Below are 21,014 nucleotides of genomic sequence, written 5' to 3'. Positions count from 1 at the left end.
TAATATCAAGACATACTAATGGTTTTATTTTGCTTCTTTACTGCTTTTTTCCCTTCCAGCACTCAGAAGGTAGCCACTGCCAATAGCCTGAAATCTATCCTTCCATCCCTGAGCATAAGCTCAGGTATATACACATATATAACTTTTCATTTTTTTAAACAAAACAAAATAGGGTTGGTTATATTATACAAACTACCACGTAACTCAGTTCTTGGTTTTATTTTCATTTAATAATCTACCATGGACATTCTCTTCCAGATCAAGAAATGATTTTTAGTTCCATAACATTCTAATTTAATTGTATATCTTAATGTATCTGCAAACCCTAAAATTTTATCAATTACTCTCCTATTTTTGGAAAACAAGCTTGTTTCCTGCTTTTTTCATCGTTAAACATCTTTGTCCAGGGTGCCTGGGTGACTCAGTCCATTAAGCATCTGCCTTCAGCTCAGGTCATGATCCCAGGGGCTTGGGATGGAGTCCCTCATCCAGCTCCTTGCTCAGCCAGGAGCCTGTATCTCCCTCTACCTGCCGTTCCCACTACTTGTGCATGCATGCTCTCCCTCTCTGACAAATAAATAAATAAAATCTTAAAAAAAAAAAAAATCCTTGTCCATGCAACTGGAAAGCACTGCAGTGGTATCTGTAGCATAGTCTGCCAAAAGCGGAAGTGCTAGGTCAAAGAGGTTATATATTTTTAGCAGCTACTAACAGATCACTTTCACATAAGGTTCTAGCAACTGACACTCTCCCAATAAATGTGTGTGTTATGTGTGTCTGTGTATAAATAAGACCTATTTCCAGACTAAGTTTTTCTATTCTAATTTCTAATCCTGTGTTAAAACCTTAAGGTTCTATTAAAGCATGATTATAACAAAGTCAATTACCTGGAAAAAAAAGTGTCCTCTGACTCCTCCCTAACCCAACACTGTTTTGAAATGTGCTTGGCTAGTTTAGTACATTATTTATCCTTTCATACGAATTTAAAAATCATCTTATCTGATTCCTCAATCTCTAAAAAAAATCCATTAGAATTCTTATTAGGTGTATGTGTATATGGTATGGGTGTGGGGGTGTGTGTGTCAGTGTCTGTGTATACAAATGTCATTTCTGTCAAATATATACAAATTTAAGGGAAATTTAAGAGAAATGCATATATTTGAGAAAAATTACATTTTTATGATACTAACTCCTATCCATAACATAATATTTGTCTCCGTTTAGGCAGGTCTTATTCCATGTTCATCAAAAAGATTTTAAGTTTATCCTCTCTCAGTATTTATTATCTGTGCATAAATAATCATGTTGGCTCCAAAACGATTATCATGAAATAAAATGCACAGTTTCTAAAAGCAACAAGCTGGTAACAATGCACAAGAGCAGAGAATGAATAAATGGTAAAAATTAAAAAACAAAAACACTAACTGCTACTGTAATCCAGAGATGAGAAAATACACTTTGGTACATGTAGTGAAGGACGTAGGTCTTGAAGAGAACATTAGTAGGCAAAAGAAAAGAAGCCGCTCTGGGTACGAGCCCACAAAAGGGAAAAGTTGTGCAAGTTGAAGCGATCTTTGATTAGCTCTCTGCTTTAACACAGGCCCTTGAAACAGTGTCTGGTATATAGTAATCAACTTGACTGACATTTGCTGAATAAATGAATGGAAAGCACAAGGCATATTTATAGAGTAAACTGACACGAAGCTAAGGATTTATGTGCAGGACCGTTTAGAGATAAGGCTGGAAAGGTAAACAAAGAGCCAGACTGCCAAGCTGTGTTAAATGTCAACTTATAAACCAGCAAAAACCATAAACTACAGAATAAAGTAACAAACAGCTAGCTCCTAGGCTAACCTTTAACCACCCCTGGCTTTACTCTCTTCATGCAGAACATGAAACAATGTCTAAAGTCTCTGTGGTCGGTCTTTCAAATAATAATAAATATATAAAAATCAATGATTTTTAGTGGTATCATGAAAATATTATAAAAATGTGATAGCACTTATTTTAGAAGATTCTCTGGTATTGATATGAGGATAGCCTAGATTATGGTAGAAGAAGAGATCTTAGGGGTGGAGACTGGGAGGAAAGTCTTGGTGGGGGCAGGAAGAAACAGGTCTAGTTTGGATACAAAGTGATAGAGGTCAGAAATGGGATGACAGTTGTAATGCAAGAAAAAAATAGGGGCGCCTGGGTGGCTCAGTGAGTTAAAGCCTTTGCCTTCAGCTCAGATCATGATCCCAGTGTCCTGGGATCGAGCCCTGCATCAGGCTCTCTGCTCAACAGGGAGCCTGCTTCCCCCATCCCTGTATGTGTCTCTCTGCCTACTTGTAACCTCTGTCTGTCAAATAAATAAATAAAATCTTTAAAAAAAAAAAAAAAACATCAGAGATTAAACAAGATATGGTTGCTAATGAAATATAGGCAACTATGAAGGTGAATCTAAGAATTCTAACCTAACTATGTGACAGCATGATACTATCTGTAACACAAAAAGAGCAAATCAGAAGAGTGTAACTTTTGAGGTGGTACAGTATGGACCTGCCAAGTAATCCAAGCGGAAATGTTCAACAGGATAGCTGAAGTAGAATGAGAAAAGGCCATGACTCTGAGAGAGAGAAACAGGTCATCTACAAAGAATGACACGTGAAGTCAGGTCAAGCAAGAAAAGAACACTACTCTCAACTGTCAGCTTTACTCCATGCTCCTACAATTGTTCTCAGCTATGTCTCCTGGGTCATGCAGGCTAAAACAGACCCAAGATTTTAGAATGAATCCACAGAATTCTGTTCCTTGACTACTGAAGCTACAAAATGGTCTCTCTTGGCCAGCACAGACATTTCAAAGTTCATATGGAAGAATAAATGATGTGGAAGACTATTCTGAAAAAGCATGACAGAGTAAGGGGAAGGTGTCACAGGACACTTGCTTTTCTAAGTATTAAGGCTGTTATAGGACTCACCTCTAGACTATGCTAGCTACTAGAGAAAAGAAGTCCACCCAATTTTTAAGAAAGTACTCATCAGCCATGTCCAGCCTCACAGCATAAAGAAATACCCAAGACCAAATCAGCAAAAATCCATGATCTCCTCTGAAAATTTTTTTCAAGGGGTTTGTTTGAATGAACAATTATTTAGGATGTTTAAAAAAATTTTGGGCCTGGGGGGCGGGGGGTAGGTTCAAACTCTGAATACGTACAACATTCCGGAAATATCAGAAGATATTTCCGTCAACCGATCAGTAAGTAGCTAAAAATTCTGTGACTCTTGTTTTGTGGTCTAGAAAAAGTCACTACTAACTGTAACGCCTTGGATTCTGTGTCATGACCATTCTATGTTTACATTTTTAGTGCTGTAAGTCAGAACCTGAGAGCTGCAACAGTGTAAGCTGCCACAACCATCCTCCATCCACGGGACAGCCACAGTTACCTCTGCCCAAGCAGCCTCTTCCATTTACCCTCATGTGCCATGCAATCATTCTATGTAGTGGGTAGTAAATGAGAACACTTACTTTGGAAGGGATGAAAATCCAACTCTACAAATTAATGTTAAAGGAAACTAGTAAACACATATCTGGCCAAGTTCTACTGAATTATAAAATGTTTTCAAGATGAAAACAACCTGCTTTTACTAGAATTCCATAGGATAAACTGAAATATTGTTTAAAACTCTTACCGGCTTCTTTGGCAATGGAACAGGATAAGGTGGGGAACCAAGAACCATCTCAAAGAGTTTATCTGAGTAAGGTATGGTTTTCTCTACACTTTCCCGGAAATGGGAATCCCATTTAGCATACAGGATAGTGCCACCAATACCTCCACCAACAAATAAAAGGCCAGCACCAGCAATTTTGCCAGGAGACAACCTAAGTGAAAGAAATAGGAAACACATTCATACTTCTTGCCTCTCCCAAACCTACTTCCTTAGACCAATGTAAGAATCTCAAAGACCCCTAAACTCTACCCCTCTACTGCTGACTCAGATGACAGCAGCCAAGTTTATTACTACAGCTGCACATCACCTTTCCTTCATTTGCTTTAAAACAGGTCTGCAACAGAAAACAACATTTATTTACGGATAACTAGATTTTTTTAAGTACAGTAATATCTAGAATAGGAAGAATGAAGTAATCTACCCTGTAACAGTTAAAATTCAAGATGTTCACAATCATGAGATTTCCCTTGAATCCAAAAAAAGAAGCATCACTTTATTTTAATTAAAATATAACGTATTATTTGCTTCAAGGGTACAAGTCTGTGAATCATCAGGCTTACACACTACACAGCACTCACCAGAGCACATACCCTCCCCAATGTCCATAACCCAACCGCCCTATCCCTACCCCCTCACCCCCCAGCAACCCTCAGTTTGGGTTCAGCTTTAGATTAAGAGTCTCTTATGGTTTGTCTCCCTCCCGATCCCATCTTGTTTCATTTCTCCTTTCCTACCCCCCAAGCCCCCCACCCTGCCTCTCAAATTCCTCATATCTATCACTAACTTTTAAAGCTCCTCTCCCCTTAATAAAACATTTCTGTAAATAAAACAAAATAAGCCCTTTACAAAAGAAAGACAATAAAAATATCAGATAAAACAAATACTTTTAAAATTACAATATGCTGAGCTCTGGTTATAAATCTATTAGCCACAAAATGGAAGACAGCACATGAGGGAGGGAGGTTGTCTACCTTGTATGCCATCTAACTACAAAAGAACCAAAAGGAGCATCATAACAGATTTTCACCCACAAATAAATAATGCTCCAAATATTAGAGCAAAGCTCCAGTGTTTGTACCCCTTAACAAAAAAAGATTTTAAACAGCTATTCCCACATTCATGGAAAACAGATACACAAATGTCTCTTTACACACAGTTAAAAGCCCATTTACAGGGAGACACACCACATACCTAGAACCGCTTGAAGTAGAATATCTACGGCACGGTCGTAATGGACGGAGGACAAACTTCCCACAGAGACAACTCTAGAGAGGAAGGAGAAAACATCACAACTAATGGAGAAGGAATCTGGAAAGCTGTTAGGGTTATAACTCAGGTATAATATTTTTATTACACATGTCTCTGTTAAACAAAAGATTATTTTCAGAAATCAATTTACCATGGAACATTCTTATAGGCCCTTAACAATGACGCTTCCAGTAACCCAAGGCTCATATAAGATTATTTTTAAGATTAAAAAAATTATCAGATTATGATCAATTAGCACTTTAAAGTGTTATGTACACTAATTATTTCTTGGATATGACTGGAATTTGCCATATGCTTTTTTAATTGGCAAGAAAAAAATAAAACGAAAGTATAAAATATCTATTTTTACTTGGTAAGTTTAATTTAGACATCTGAAAAATCACCCACAGGAAACACTGCATTGTAGGATGTGTATAAATCCACTCGGGAGAGATCCAATCTTAGCTTACTTTATCTAGAAAACCAAATTTCCCATCTATAAGATAACTATGGGACCAGCCAGTCATTTCCTAGCGGCAGTCATTTAAATCTAAAAGTTCATCTTGGGGAGCACCTGGGTAGCTCAGTCAGTTAAGTGGCTGTCTTCAGCTCAGGTCATGATCTTAGGGTCCTGGGACAAAATCTTAAAAATAAATAAAAGTTAATCTTGGTTTGCCTTAAACTAAAAGTCAAAACTTTTTTAAAAAGATTTTATTTATTTGAAAGAGACAGAGACAGAGCATGAGCTGGGGGGCGCAGAGGGTTGGGGGAGGCAGAGGCAGAGGGAGAAGCAGACCCCTTGCTGAGCAGGAAGCCTGGACTGGATCCTAGGATCCTGAGATCATGACTGGGACCGAAGTCAGACATTTAACTGATCGAGCCACTCAGATACCCCAAAAGTCAAAATTTTTAAGACAAAAATTTTAACATTATAAATGCTTGAATACTTACCTCCATATAACTAGTCCATTTACTCAAAAGCAAATAATCAAACCAATACTTTGAAATTTGTAATCAAAGTAAAGCACATAAATGCATATGTTTCTTAACAGTATGTGAATCCCTTAAATAAAACAAATGAACACCTACAGAAATACTGCGGGGGAAGGTTTTGATAAACTTAAAGTCATTCACAGCAATCGATCTGAAATTTCAAATTTATCTCACCAATATCATCTTTCTTTTTTTTTTTTTTTTAAGATTTATTTATTTATTTGACAGACAGAAATCACAAGGAGGCAGAGAGGCAGGGAGAGAGAGAGGAGGAAGCAGGCTCCCCACTGAGCAGAGAGCCCGATGCGGGGCCTGATCCCAGGACCCTGGGATCATGACCCGAGCCAAAGGCAGAGGCTTTAACCCACTGAGCCACTCAGGTGCCCCCAATATCATCTTTCTTTATACCAACTAGAAAATCAAACTGCAACAAGACAAGAGGGGAAAAAAATGCATTCTCTGGGTTCCCTGATGAAACTGCATTCAAAGAATATCAGAAAAACACAAATTTCCTTTTAGAAATAATTTCAAAGAAACTTGATCATAGGATCAAAGGCCACATAAAATTAGAATTAATTATATTTGCAATTTATGCCTAAAGGTAAACATTAATACCAACACATTTAGGAAAAAAAAACATAAGTTAGATGTTTTACAACACGTAAAGAAGTTACAGTTGGTATTTTAAAAGCATTTTGATTATTATGTGTAGAATTCTCAACATCTTCCAACTATATTTAACAGAAAAGCATGTCTTCCTACTGTTCTGTAAAGTTGGTTATAGAACATTTTAAACAGAACTGCAACTACTTTTGTAAGTCAACATCTCCATCTTGTTGACTAATAAATTATTAGGTAACCATTAAAGTTGTATTTAAGATTCCATACTTTCAGAGGTACAAAGAAGTATTCAAGTCAAAAATTAAGGGGTGCCTGGGTGGCTCAGTGGGTTAAAGCCTCTGCCTTCGGATCAGGTCATGATCCCAGGGTCCTGGGATCGAGCCCCATATCGGGCTCTCTGTTCGGCAGGGAGCCTGCTCCCCACCCCTCCGCCTGCCTCTCTGCCTACTTGTGATCTCTATCTGTCAAATAAATAAATATAATAATAAAAAAAGATTAAGACACTGTTCACAGTGGATAACTGCTAACTGGAACATCAAGCAGCAAACATTAATAGTGGAAAACTGAACCTGGGAAGTACAAAACCATATTAATGCTATAACTCAAAAATACTTTATTTCACATCAATATTTATTTTTTAAGCTGTTTCTTTTTCCATCTTCTACTTTGCTTTATCTTGACCCTCATCCCTCCCTTGAAAAAATATATCTGATGTGACTGTTAAGTTTATAGTTCCTAGTACGAAGAAAATTAAAACATAAAATTTAAAATCAAAATTCAAAAGATTTAGTTGCATATAGTGGTCTCCCTCACAACTTCTGTCCCTCAGCCACTCAGACCCCCTCCTCTCCATAAGCAACTAATGCTATCAGTTTCTTGTATATCCAGAGATATTTTGTGAGAGAATTCCCAAAACTCCCCTTAACACGAATACCATAACATACACCCAGTTCTGAAGTTCATTCAACAATATGTATTTGTGATCCTTCTGTATCAGTAAATGAACTCTTCCTAGAGGGTTTTACGGCGATTCATTATTCCACTGTATGGATGTTATTTAATGTATTTAACCAGCCCCCTTTTGATGGACAGAGAGGTTCAGTCTAAATTCTTGTTATAATAAGTAATGCTATCTGGGAAATATACATCATTTTAGGTTAATTCTTAAAGTAAAATTTGCAATTTTGATAAATATTGCCCAAGTAGTCAAAAAGTCTGCTAGTAATGTATATTTTCTCACAGCCTACCAAACACGTTCAGTACAGTCCTAATCACAATCTCCTTTATTATGACTCAGTATCTTTTCATGTATTTATGATGTTATTTCCCTATGAATGATTAGACAGTATCCTTTGACCACTTTCATTATTTACTTTTATATTTATTATTGCTGTTCATATAAACTCTTTTTCTAAAATAAAATAAAGGGTTGCCTGCGTGGCCCAGTCAGTTAAGTGTCTGCCTTCCACTCAGACATGATCCCAGGGTGCTGGGATTGATTTCCAATCAGGCTCCTTGCTCAGCAGGAAGCCTGCTTTTCCCTCTGCCTGTTGCTCCCCCTGCTTGCATGCACACACACTCTCTCTCTGGTAATTAATAAAACTGTTTAGTGAATGTTTCCCTACACCCAGTTTCACTTTTTTTTTTTTTTAAGATTTTATTTATTTGGCAGACAGAGATCACAAGTAGGCAGAGGCAGGCAGAGAGAGAGGAGGAAGCAGGCTCCCTGCTGAGCAGAGAGGCCGATGCGGGGCTCGATCCCAGGACCCTGGGATCATGACCTGAGCCAAAGGCAGAGGCTTCAACCCACTGAGCCACCCAGGAGCCCCTACTTTTTTTTTGAGTATAGGTGACACACAATGTTACATTAGTTTCACATATACAACACAGTGATTCAATAGCTCTGTGCTCTGTGTTACGCTATGCTCACCCCAAGTGCAGCTACAATCTGTCATATGACGCTACTACAATATCAATGATTATGTTCCCTATACTGTACTTTTTATTCCTGTGTATTCATTCCATAAATGGAAGACTGTATCTCCCACTCCTCTTCACCCACTTTGCACTTCCCCCTCCTCCTGCCTTCTCTGTATTTATAGGTCTGACTCTGCTGTTTACTCATTTGTTTTTAAGATTCCATACACCAGTGAAATCATATGGTATTTGTCTTTCTCCGTTTTGACCACTTTTTTAAGATTTTTTATTTATTTATTTGACAGAGAGAGAGATCACATGTAGGCAGAGAGGCAGGCAGAGAGAGAGGAGGAAGCAGGCTCCCCGCTGAGCAGAAAGCCCGATGCGGGGCTCGATCCCAGGACCCTGAGATCAAGGCAGAGGCTTAACCCACTGAGCCACCCAGGTGCCCCTTGACCACTTTTAAGTAAGACTGATCTTTTTCATATTCTTTTCTCTTTATACATGAAGAGAAATTAGCCATGTGTCTGCTAATAACTAATGTTTTTATCCAGTTTGTGATCTGCTTTTTCTTTGTTTATGGTAGTTCATACCATGCAAAAAATTACTTTTATGTAGTCAAAACTGTCAATATTATACGGCTTCTGGGTTTTCTCATATTCTTAGAAAGCCACTCTCAGATTAAAAAATAATTCTTCCATGTTTCCTCTACTATCACAGTTTCATTTTTTAAATATCTTTTTTTTTTTTTTTTTTAAGATTTTGTTTATTTACTTGACAGAGCACAAGTAGGCAGAGTGGCAGGCAGAGGGAGAGGGAGAAGCAGGCTCTCCAATGAGCAGGGAGCCTGATGCGGGGTGTGATCCCAGGACCCTGGGATCATGACCCAAGCCAAGACAGCTGCTTAACTGACTGAGCCACCCAGGTACCCCCATATAAATCTTTGAAATTAGTGTAAAGTATTTAAAAATTTTTTTTATTTTTAATTTTTTTTATTTTTTATTTTATTTTGATCATTTTTTTTATTTTTTACTTTTTTCCCAAATCTCTATTCAGTTGTCCCTAAATCATAGATTGAACAATTTTTTCCGACTTGAAATGCCACCTTTAAAATATACCAAATGCCTTGATGCATTTAGATTTCCTATTTTGTTCCACTGATCTGCACAATACTACAGTGTTTTAACCACTGCATCTTAGAATTAGCTTTTACTCTGGTAGGACTTGTCCTCTCTTTGAGTACTATTATTTTTTCAGAATTTTCCTGGCTAGTTTTTTTTTTTTCTTGTGAAAGCTGAGCTATCAAAATGCTTTCAATTAAACAACACACCATGAATTATAAGATGCACTCTGGGGGCATCTGGGTGCCTCAGTCAGTTAAGTATCTGCCTTTGGCTCAGGTCACGATCTCAGGGTCCTGGGACGGAGACTGGAGTCAGGCCTTTCTCCCAATGGCCCCACCCACTCCATGCTTGTTCTCCTACTCTCTTTCAAACAAATAAAATCTTAAAAAAAAAAAAAAATAGACGCTTTCTGATTTAAGAAGGGATAAAACATGAAAAAAAGTTATCTTTCATGGCCAAAAACTGATAGAAGTAGTTTCCTACTTCTGTATGAGAAAAAAGTAGAAATGAAGATTGTAGCATAACTCAAATTTATAGGGTTTTTTCCTAAACCAGTGGCTCTTGATTTAAAAAAATTTAAATATCCTCATTAGCCTACTCATATTCTATGTAGCATTTAATATTCTAAGTAGTTTTAAAAGTCAGAAAATGTATGGGTTTTTACGGTTTTATCACCCAAGTATGAGTCCCTACTATAGTGTAGTTTTACCTATTAAAAAAAGAAAAGATATCTTCTAAGTCTCTTTTAATCTACAGGTTTTCCCTCTAATAATTAATTTGTTGAAGAACCGGGATTGCTTGTTCTATAGAATTTCCCAGACTGGATTTTGTTTAAGGTACAATTTAACATGATCATGTCTTCTGTATTTCCTGCAAACCAGAGGTAGATCCTGACACCTGCTTAAACTCAGGTTTATTCTCTCTGGTAAAACTTTAGTTGGTGCTGTGTTCTCACACCAGAAGGCACAGTTTCTGGTTAGCTCTCTTTTTATGATGTTACCAACTGCACTGATGTAAAAATGTCTAGATCCATTAATTTACTGGAAGTTGTAGAAGACAGTAATTCTATTGTTTTTCATTTATTATTTGACATATCTTATAAAAAGACCCTTCCCCTCATCTACAATTTGGTTACCCAAAATATAGGTCATACAGGAAAAGCAGGATAAATCCCTGTTACCCTTTTATCCACTTATCCTCTGATAATGACCAATTGTGGATTTTTTTCATTTATTAATTGTGACAAATTGTATTTCCTAAAAATTGTTACATTTCCCATCCCACCTGGTTTTCCAGAACCTTGCCATTTTCCCCAGAACCTTGCAACTGCATTAGACCTCAAGAACCTCCTGACAGAACCCAGAAATCCTTATACCTAAGAGATAATCTGTTTAGGTTATTTATATAATAAATGTTTTCATTTATATGATTTTTACCTATATGATAAATGCTATTACTATAAAATAACAAGTAACAATGCTGTTATTTAATACCACTAAGTTTGGGGTGATCTGTTATACAGTTACAGCCGAACAGATAACTTGTACCTAGAGTAAGGAGTTTCCACAATAAAACATAAAGCACATGGGGTAGAGGGTGAAAGTTGGAAAGGCCCTGAAGAGACTTCACGGAACCTCACGTCATCCATGGAAAGTGTTGGTTAAGGGCTTCAGTAAGAAAAATGTTTTTGGAAACCTAGAGGAAAAAGGGATCCTTGTTATACAGTGTCAGAAGTTTGTCAAAATTGTCACCTGTCGTAACAGGTAACACGGAAAATAGAAAATCAGAAGTTGTACCTAATGGACTGATGGATTTAGCTAAACAGAATTCCAAGCAGAATGCTCAAAGTGCCAACTAGTTTCTTTGAGCAGGGTATAAGGGTAAAAATGAGCTTCAAAACAAACATACAAACAAACCAACCAACCAAAAGACCTGTCTAGTTTTCAAGTACAATTTAAAGGAAATATTAAGAAGCCAGGACTTTATAGGCTCAAAAATAAAAACTTTCTCTCATTCTCAGCCTCTCCAGTTAGCAAAAATCCTTTAAGACCTCAAAGTTCTGAGGCACTCCCTACAGAATCTTTTCACACAGAGAAAAGGCCCCTTGGGGATGCTAACGGTGTACCTCCGTAGTCTTTTTGTTAAACAATAGGGCTACTGAGAATCTTAAGGGTTTTACCCTATTGCAGCTCACAGGGAGTCCAAAACAGTAAAGGTAAGCTTACCCTGATATTCATGGGTGTGACTTTTTTGTCTAATGGAGAAAATCCCAATACAATCCACAGGAAACCCAAAGTTAAGATAACTACATTTTCTAGAAAAGGCAGGCTAATTCAAGGGATGAAACCAAGAGCCAGAGTAGAACTGAGAGTTATGAAGTATCATTACCAATCAGTATGAATTAAAAATTAGCAACATGTTATAACAATGACTGCTATGTGTGGTCTTGTTTCCTACCTTTTTGAATGGAAGTGTCTAGAATGCCTGTCACACTGTACTGTATGGCGGGTATACAGGGAGCAGATACTTGTCTCTTTAGTTCACAAGTTATTAGACTGAAAGGAAAAGTGCTTCCGGAGCTGTACCCCAGGGACCACATACGCATCCAAGACGTCCTATAGTCCAAGACACTGCATGCAGGTATTCTAGCCAACCGTCCCCGCTTAGGTGTCAGCTGCAGCCAGTATCAACTGCCAGACATGAAAGCGAGACTTTGAGATGACTCTATTCCTAGCCACTGTCTGATTACAACCTCATCAGGGACACTGAGCAAAAACTGCCCAGCTGACCCCAGGCAAACCCCAAAACTGGAACGAGGCAACAATAAATTATTATTCTACCCCAAGCTCAAGGTGGCTTATGTAGCTACAGCTAACCAAAACAGTATCTTTATGAACTCATGAATTTAAACACTTCTGAAAAAAAATGTCCCATCTTTGGCCAATAGACTCCACTTCAAATTTAAAACACAATATTTTACATTATTTTAATTTCACACATATACATAAAATATATATATAATATACATATATGTATGTATGTAATATATAATTTTGTCTCTGTACTTCAGGCCATCTGCAAATACCTGGTGTCAAAAAAAATTTTCTCCCATCTGTAGTAAAATTCACTTATAAAAATCACCATTTTATATAGATATTTTTTAAGATTTTATTATTTGACAGAGAGAGAGAAAATACGCAGGGGGAGTGGCAGGCAGAGGGAGAGGGAAAAGCAGGAACCCCACTTAGCAGGGAGCCTGATGTGGGGCTCCTTGTAGGGCTCCATCCTAGGACGCCAGGATCATGACCTAGGATGAAGGCAGACACTTAATGGACAGCCATGAAGACACCACAAATTCACCATTTTAAAGTATACAATTCAGTGACATTAGTACACCCACAGTGCTGTACAACAACCATCACCACTATTTAGTTCTAGAACATTTGCATCACTCCAAAAGGAAATTCCTGTACCACCAACTAGGCAGTCTGTCCATTGACCCCTCTCCTCAGCCCCTGCAAACACTATCTACTTCCTGGCTCTATGCGTATTTGGTACAAATGGAATCATACAATATGTGTGTTCTGTTGAGCCTGACTTCTTTCACTTGGTACAATGTTTTCAAGATTCACCCAGGCTGTAGCATGTACCATATATGTATCATGTATTTTCCTTTGAGGGCTGACTGGAATATTTCATCTATGGATACACCATATTTTGTTTATCTAGACATTATTAGCTGATGGACATGTGGGTTGTCTCCATCTTTTGGCTACTATAAATAATGCTGTATTTCTCTGCAAGTTTCTATTTCAACGCTTATTTTCAATTTTGGCGGGGGGTAGAACTGCAGGGTCATTTGGTAATTCTATGTTTAACTCTGCATCATTTTACATTCCCACCAGCAATGTATAAGGGTTCCATTTTCTCCACATCCTCACTAACACCAGTCATTTTTGGTTTTTATTATAGGCTTCGCAGTGAGTATGAAGTGCTGTATCATTGTGGTCCTGATTTGCACTTCCCTAATGCCAATGGATGTTTATTATCTTTTCATGTGCTTTTTGATCATTTATATATCTTCTCTGGATAAATGTCTATTCAAGTCCTTTGCCCATGTTTTATTAGGGTCGTCTTTTTTGTTACTGAGCTATAGGAGTTCTTTACCTATTCTGGATACTAGATCCTTATCAGATATATGGTTTGAAAATATTTTCTCCCATTCTATTCGCTCACTTCAGTGTCCTCTGATGAACAAAAATTTTTAATTTTGATGAAACCCAATTTATCTTTTTTTCCTTTTGGAGTCCTATCTAAGAAACCATTGCCAAATCTAAGTCAGCCTCAAGAGCTAAGCTAATCTCTTTATTTATATAAATATAAATATATTTATAAATTTATAAATATAAATTAAATAAATTTATTTATATAATCTATTTATATAAACAAAGTCACCTACTTTAATACACTTCTTAGTTCTGGAATTCCTTTTTATTAATAATAACCTATCACGTAGGGGCACCTGGGCGGCTCAGTCATTAAGCATCTGTCTTCAGCTCAGGTCAAGATCCCAGGGTCCTGGGACTGAGCCCCCCATCGGGCTTCCTGCTCCGCAGGAGGCTTGCTTCTCCCTCTCCCACTCCCCCTGCTTGTGCTTCCTCTCTTGCTGTGTCTCTCTCTGTCAAATAAATAAATAAAATCTTTGAAAAAAAATAAATAACCTATCATGTAGAAAAAACTAAACTGTTTCAAAGCAATCTGCCTTGACATATATTACAAGGCTAGCACTACTGTATCTAACCTACAGAAACATGATTTTTAAGAACAAAAAAGAGGGGTGCTTGAGTGGCTCAATCAGGTAAGCATCTGCCTTCGGCTCAGGTCATGATCCTGGGGTCCTGGGATGGAGCCCCATGTCAGGCTCCCTACTGGGCAGGAAGTCTTCCTGTCCCTCTCCCTATGCCTCTGCCCCTCCCTCTGCTTCTGCTCTTGCTCTCTCTCAAATAAATAAAATCTTAAAAAATAAATTAAATTAAAATAAAAACAAAAAAGATAAAACCTATAATTCCCACATTAAGTTCTTGCACAATCTATTCCTTAGCTCCAAACTAAGGTAAACATACAAAAAGAAACCAAATTCTAGCATTACAACCTAGAAACAAGAGAATATAATAAATAATCTCCTCACATGAACCCCATCTGGAGGTTCCAGGCTTCCCCCTCTAGAATTTGCCAGTTGCTGTAACTGACGGTGTTCTGGTGAAGTTTTGTCATAAGGATTCCTCCCACACAAACAAAAAACACCCAGAAGTTAATGACCAGTTCTACACTGGAAATGCAGATTAGTATGTGACAACTTAACTTTTTCTACAGCTAACTTAAAATATTTTATAAGAATAATGAAATAAGGGGTGCCTGGGTAGCTCAGTCCGTTAAGTGTCTGCCTTCGGCTCGGGTCATGATCCCACAGTCGGGGATCGAGCCCCACATCAGCAGAGAGCCTGCTTCACCCTCTCCCTCTGCCTGCCTCTCCTCCTGCTTATGCTCTCTCGCTCTGACAAATAGATAAAATCTTAAAAAAAAAAAATGAAATGCAGATTAGTATGTGTCACCTTAACTCTTCTACAGCTAACTTAAAATATTTTATAAGAATAATGAAATAAGGGGTGCCTTGGTGGCTCAGTTGGTTAAGCATCTGCCTTTGGCTTAGGTCATGATCTCAGGGTCCTGGGATCAAGCCCCACATCAGGCTCCCTGCTTAGTAGGGCATCTGCTTCTCCCTCTCCCTCTGCCCCTCCCTGCTGCATGTGTGGGCGTCCATGCACACTCTCAAATAAATATATTTATTTCAAATAAAAAATGAAATCTTTTAAAAAAAATAAAAGAATCATAAATTAAGATTAAAAATACACTACACGAAAAAATCCAGGAAATTTGGCCTTGAGGCAGTATTATCTCTCAGTATAAACACACTCTGTATCTTAGAAAAAGTACCCTTCAGTTACACCAAGAAAATGGCAGATATTAAATACAGCAAAACAAGGAACTTAATACATCTTTAGTTTTCCCTGCATATATGTGTGAAGACACAAAAGAGAACATTTCTGTTGAATATCCACATGTAAGGAATTTAAGGATGATGAGTCCAAAGAGTTAGGCAGATGCCATTTGTGATGATTAATTTTATGTCAACTTGGAGGATGTTTCTGGAGATTAACATTTAAATCAGTGAATTGTGTGACTAAAGCAAATTCCCTTCAATGATGTGGGTGAGCCTCACCCAATCAGCTGAAGGCCTGACTAGAACAAAAAGATGAGCCGCCCCAAAAAGGGGGAATTCAGCAGACTTTCATTCTGGAACTGCACATCAGCTCTCCAGGCCATCAGCCTTCAAACTAAAACCACGGCTAATCTGGGTCTCTGCATACCAAGCCCCCTAGCTCCACTGCAGATATCGGACTTGATAGCTTCCACAATTGCATAAGCCTATTCCATACAATAAATCCTTTTATCTATTACATATCCTATTGGTTCTGTTACTCTGGAGAACCATAATACACCATCAGAGATTCTAAATCCTATGGGGCTTGGGGTACCTGAGTGGTTCAATGGTAAGTGACCAGCTCGTGATTTCAGCTCGGGTCATAATCTCAGGGTTGTGACACTGGGCTCCTGCTGGGCATGGAGCCTGCTTAAGATTCTCTCCCCCTTTCCTTCTACCCCCTCTCCCTCTCTCTCTGCCTCCCTCAATAAAAAAAAAGTAAAAGAAAACAAAACAAAACCTATGGGGCTATAGGGAAGATCACATCCACTTATGGAGATTAAGAAAAACTAACAGAAATAATTCATTTTTTAATTCAAACACAACACAAAAATTCACTGAGCATCTATTAGGAGTCAGTTACTAAGATCAGTACTAGAAATAGAGCAACAAAAAATAACGGACACAGTCCCTTTGTGGAGCTTACATTTTAATGTGGCAAACCCACAACATATATACATTATGTCAGTAGTAGTAAGAGCTACAAAGTAAAAGTAGGGTAAAGGTAAGTTCAGAGTGGTGCAAGGAAGAGGAGACTGGTCAAAGGTCTATGTTACATAAGGAAGGCCTCTCTGAAGGGAAGGTGATATTTGAGAAAATATTAGAATGAAGTAAGTGAGCTAAGCAAAGATGTGTGGGAAGACTTCAGGGCAAAAGAAATGAAAAAAAAAAAAAAGAAAAAGTAGTGAGATTAAAATAAAATAAAATAATAAAATAGACAATGCAATGAGTTAAGTGCTAGAGATAACAAAATAGAATGAGCCAGAGTAGAAAAATGAAAAAGGCAAAGAGCAGATCATGAAGGGCCTGGTAGGTATGGTAAAGAGTTTATATTTTACTCTCAATGTGACAGGATGCCAATGAAGGAAGGTATGACACACTCTGTATGCTTTTAAAAAAGACTTTATTAACTACTATATAAAGAACTGACTCTAAAAGAGCAACAGTAAAAGCAGGAAAACATTAAAAAAGATGAAGTTTGATGAGAATAGAAAGAACTTTGACAATATTCCAGATAAAGTTGACAAAATCAAACAAGGAAAAGAAAATTTGAGTACAAAGCTCAAAAGATGCTAGAGAGTCATTTGCTTACGGAATACAGTTCTGACAACTGATATAATCCCAAGTAATAGTATATAAAGAGACCGGACAACAATGAGGTATCACTACACATTTGTTAGAACTGCCGAAGTCCCTAACACTGACTACACGAAAAGCTGATGAGGATGTGCAACAAGAACTCCCATTCATCACTGCTGGGAATGCAAAACAGCAGCCACTTTGAAAGACAGTTTGGCAGTTTCTTACAAAAGTAAACATATAATACTGCAATCGTGCATCCTGGTATTTACCCAAAAGAACTCAAAACTTATGTCCACACAAAACCCTGCACATGAATGTTTAGAACAGGCTTTATTCATAATTTCTAAAACTTGGAAGCAACCAAGATATACTTCGGTAGGCGAATGGATACACTGTGGTACATCCAGACAATGGAATATTATTCAGTGCTAAACAAACAAACAAAACAAATTTTTTTAAAAAGCTATCAAACCATGAAGAGACAAAGAAGTTAAATAAATGCACATTACACGAAGTGGAAAAGCCAATGTAAAAAGGCTAAATACTGTAAGATTCCATCTATATGAAATTTTGGAAAGGCAAAACTATGGAGATAATAAAAAGATCAGTGGTTGCAAGGAGGTGAGGAAAGAAAGTGACAAATAGAGGACAGAGGATTTTTAAGGCAATGAAAATATTAGGATACCATGATGACTTGAGCATGTCATCATACATTTGTCTAAACCTGGACAATGTACACCAAAAGTGAACCCCACCGTGAACTACGGGCTTTGGGTGACTATGATATGCCCATTTAAGTCCATCAGTTGTAACAAATATAACACTCCAGTGAGGGATGTTGGTATTGGGGGAAGCTATGCATGTGTGCAGACAGGAAGTATATGGGATAATTCTGTACCTTTCCCACAATTTTGCTGCAAAGCTAAAACTGCTCTTTAAAAAGTCTTAATTAAAATAAAAAGGGAGAGAGATGGGAAGAGTGGACCTTGGGGATATATTTGGAGGTACAAGAAGCAGCAGATTCAACAAAGGAAAAAGAGGAGAGATGAAGGGTAAAACGGGCCCCAGATACTACATAAGCGAAGAGTAAAAAGTGTAACAATATCAAGTGCTATAGAATGCCTGAGGAGGAGAATAAACCAATGAATTTTTCAAGAACACAATTTCGAGACCATAAGAAAATGTTGATATAAGCTAGAAAATGGTTCATATTTTAGTATTAAGCTTTGATCTCTTTTCTTCTAACCTCCTAATTGGGATCCCAGTTAGTAGAAGTATCTTAATAAAGATAAGGAAAAAGTAATTTTGGGCTTTATGGCAGAAAAGGAGACCCATCAGTGACAACCATGATATAACCTTACAGCCGAACAACAGTGTGCAATGAAAGGAGGGCTCCTCAAAGACAAACCAACAGTTCTGCCCTAAAAGGCAGCTCTACTCCCTCCATTCTTCTAGTCTCACTTGGGTATTACATTAGGAGGGATTCTAAGATGGCCCCCATAATCTCTGTCCCCTAATAAATCCATGATTAGGGTTACAAGGCAAAAGGGATTTTGCAAGTGTAATTCAGGTAACTCATCAGTTGACTCTGAGTTAATGAAAAGGGAGGTTTACCAGGTGGGCCCGGCCTAATCTTAATGCCCTTTATCATTGGTCTACAGATCAGAAACAGGAAAGAGAGACTTCTGAAGTCAAAGAGACAAACTCCTGGTAGCCTGCAAGAAAACAAACGTCCATGTCACTGAAAAGCCTCTGAGCAAGACACTTTATGCAGCCTCTAAGACTTAGGTGAGAGCAGGCAAGAAAGCAGGGACTTCCGTCCTTCAGCAGCAAGGGACTGGATTCTGCCAAAATGAACTTGGAAGAGGACTCTGAGCTCCAGATGAGAACCACAGCACCGTCAACACCTCGACTGCAACCTTGTGTGGCACTGAGCAAAGAATCCAGACCATTCATAACCAGAAAATGTAAGATAATACATGGGTGTTGTTTTAAGCTGCTAAATTTGTGACATTTGTTATGCATCAATAACTAATACAGACCCTACTTGCCTATAGAAGAGGCTGCTTCTATGCTGGCAACAAGTGGGGAGACAAGCAAACTTGGAAGGAAAAAAATTTTTTTTTGACAGTTATGATTTCTCACTCACTATGACTAGGGATTTTGTTCAATTACTACTTGAGTCACAGTACCTGTTTTGCAATACACTTTTTCCAACATACCAATATTCTGAAAATTATGAGCAACGGAACAGGTTTATTTTTTCATTTCCAATTGTAGAAAATTACTTTTTTAAAAAAAGAAAATTACTTTGATATTCGTGCAGCAGTAAAAATCACTGGGTGTTTAGGCTTCTTGGATGTTATGCCATAGTTGTCCCAGCACCCGGAGCGATAGATCCCCAAGCTAATCTCAGAAATGAGCACAAGGTCATGACTCCTGTCCTTCCTCAGAGAGTCTTTACTCCATAAACTACAATCTCCCGTTTCTGTTTAGAGTAAGAATAGCTCAGAGGCGCTCTCAGCTACAAAAAAAAGGTCCCTCCCGAATAATTATAGCCTTGACCCCTAAAATGCGGACTCTTAACAGTTCAAACACCTCCTTATTAAAGATGCAACAAGCCAAAGCTAGCCTTTTCCTCCTGGGAACTGTAGTTCTCCCCTCGACCTTCAATCACTGGCTGCGCGAAACCTATCACGAGCCCAACCGGCGACCCGAGCGGCAGCGGCCACCATTGGTCCCTGACTGGGGCAGCGCCGGGCTGATTGGATGACAGGTCCCCGAAGCCCTGCCGACCGTCCTGTGCCCGCCTCCCCGCCACCTTCTTTCCACACCCATCCCGCTTCAGCAACAACCCTCAAGTCATCCCTCTTGGGCAAACTCCCCAATTAACTGCTTCACGGGTCGGCCCAGGACTCTCGCGATGAATGCGGCCCTGAAACACGCCCTCTCTCCCGGGGCCTAGCCAGAGCGAAAGCCTCCCCCATTTTCCGCTGGCTGCCGGGAGTCAGCCTCACCACGCGCTCTCTCCCGGCGCCCCCGCGCTCACCTGGGCAGCGGCGGTCACACCCGATAACTGACAAGCCCGCAGCATTTCGGCCGGGGGGACGGCACCGCTGGTATAGGCGGGAGCTTCCGCGGCAGAGCTAGTAGGAGAGAGTGTGCGTGAGTGCGTGCCTGCGTCCGTGCTGTCTCCCCGCGCCGGTCGTACCGGAAGGGCAGCCAACGCCGCTGCGCACGCGCAGCCCCCTTTCTCGACCCCGCCCATGCCGCTCGGAGAGGGTGGGCCCTCCGTTGGCGGAAAAGGCGATTTCTCCTTCCGGGTCGCTCTCGGAGTTCCGGTGTGTACCCCCAAAAAGGGGTTAGTAGTTGAATTGGGAGGCGGCAGGGAGTGTGTAACTCGGCCTTTGATCAGTGCGGAAAGCGGAGGTTATTCTTCGAGGAGTTCAAGCAAGGGAGAAGTTCAGCCTCTGTCAGCTGGATATTTCGTAGAAAGCAGTTTGGCGAAAGTTACGTAAACAATGGTGGTGTCTTGGTTTGCTTGTTTCTTTTGACCGCCTTTCTTCAGGGAGTCGTCCCGATCACGGAAAGCTGGGTGAATGAACACTGGAGAGACCTTTGTGCGGAGTGTGTTGTTCACGTATCTAATAAATGGCAGAGCAGAGCTAGAAATCTAGATTCTTCGGGTTCCACCGCTTCTACTCCTTCTAGATTAAACCACACTGATTTTCCCACCACGTTTTCATTTTACAAAGATAATTTTGGCTGCAGTCT

General features: G+C 39.0%; 1 protein-coding gene across 5 annotated transcripts in view; it reads right to left on the bottom strand.

Moving 5' to 3' along the window:
* Positions 1–20,523, bottom strand: part of IMMT (inner membrane mitochondrial protein) — a 41,859-nt gene extending 21,336 nt beyond the window's left edge. For all 5 annotated transcript variants that reach the window (XM_032880632.1, XM_032880635.1, XM_032880633.1 and 2 more), the window contains exons 1-3: positions 20,290–20,523; positions 4,905–4,978; positions 3,675–3,864 (exon numbers count right to left, since the gene is read on the bottom strand). In XM_032880632.1, the coding sequence (XP_032736523.1) occupies positions 3,675–3,864; positions 4,905–4,978; positions 20,290–20,508 (483 nt within the window). In that variant the 5' untranslated portion in view covers positions 20,509–20,523. The remainder of the gene's footprint in view (positions 1–3,674; positions 3,865–4,904; positions 4,979–20,289) is intronic.
* Positions 20,524–21,014: the final 491 nt, after the last annotated feature.

The sequence above is a fragment of the Lontra canadensis genome, unplaced genomic scaffold (assembly GCF_010015895.1).
Source record: "Lontra canadensis isolate GAN:19392208 unplaced genomic scaffold, GSC_riverotter_1.0 scaffold71, whole genome shotgun sequence".
In the NCBI taxonomy this organism is placed as follows: domain Eukaryota; kingdom Metazoa; phylum Chordata; class Mammalia; order Carnivora; family Mustelidae; genus Lontra; species Lontra canadensis.
The sequence above is the reverse complement of the archived record's forward strand: the minus strand, read 5'-3'. Positions and strand labels throughout refer to the sequence as shown.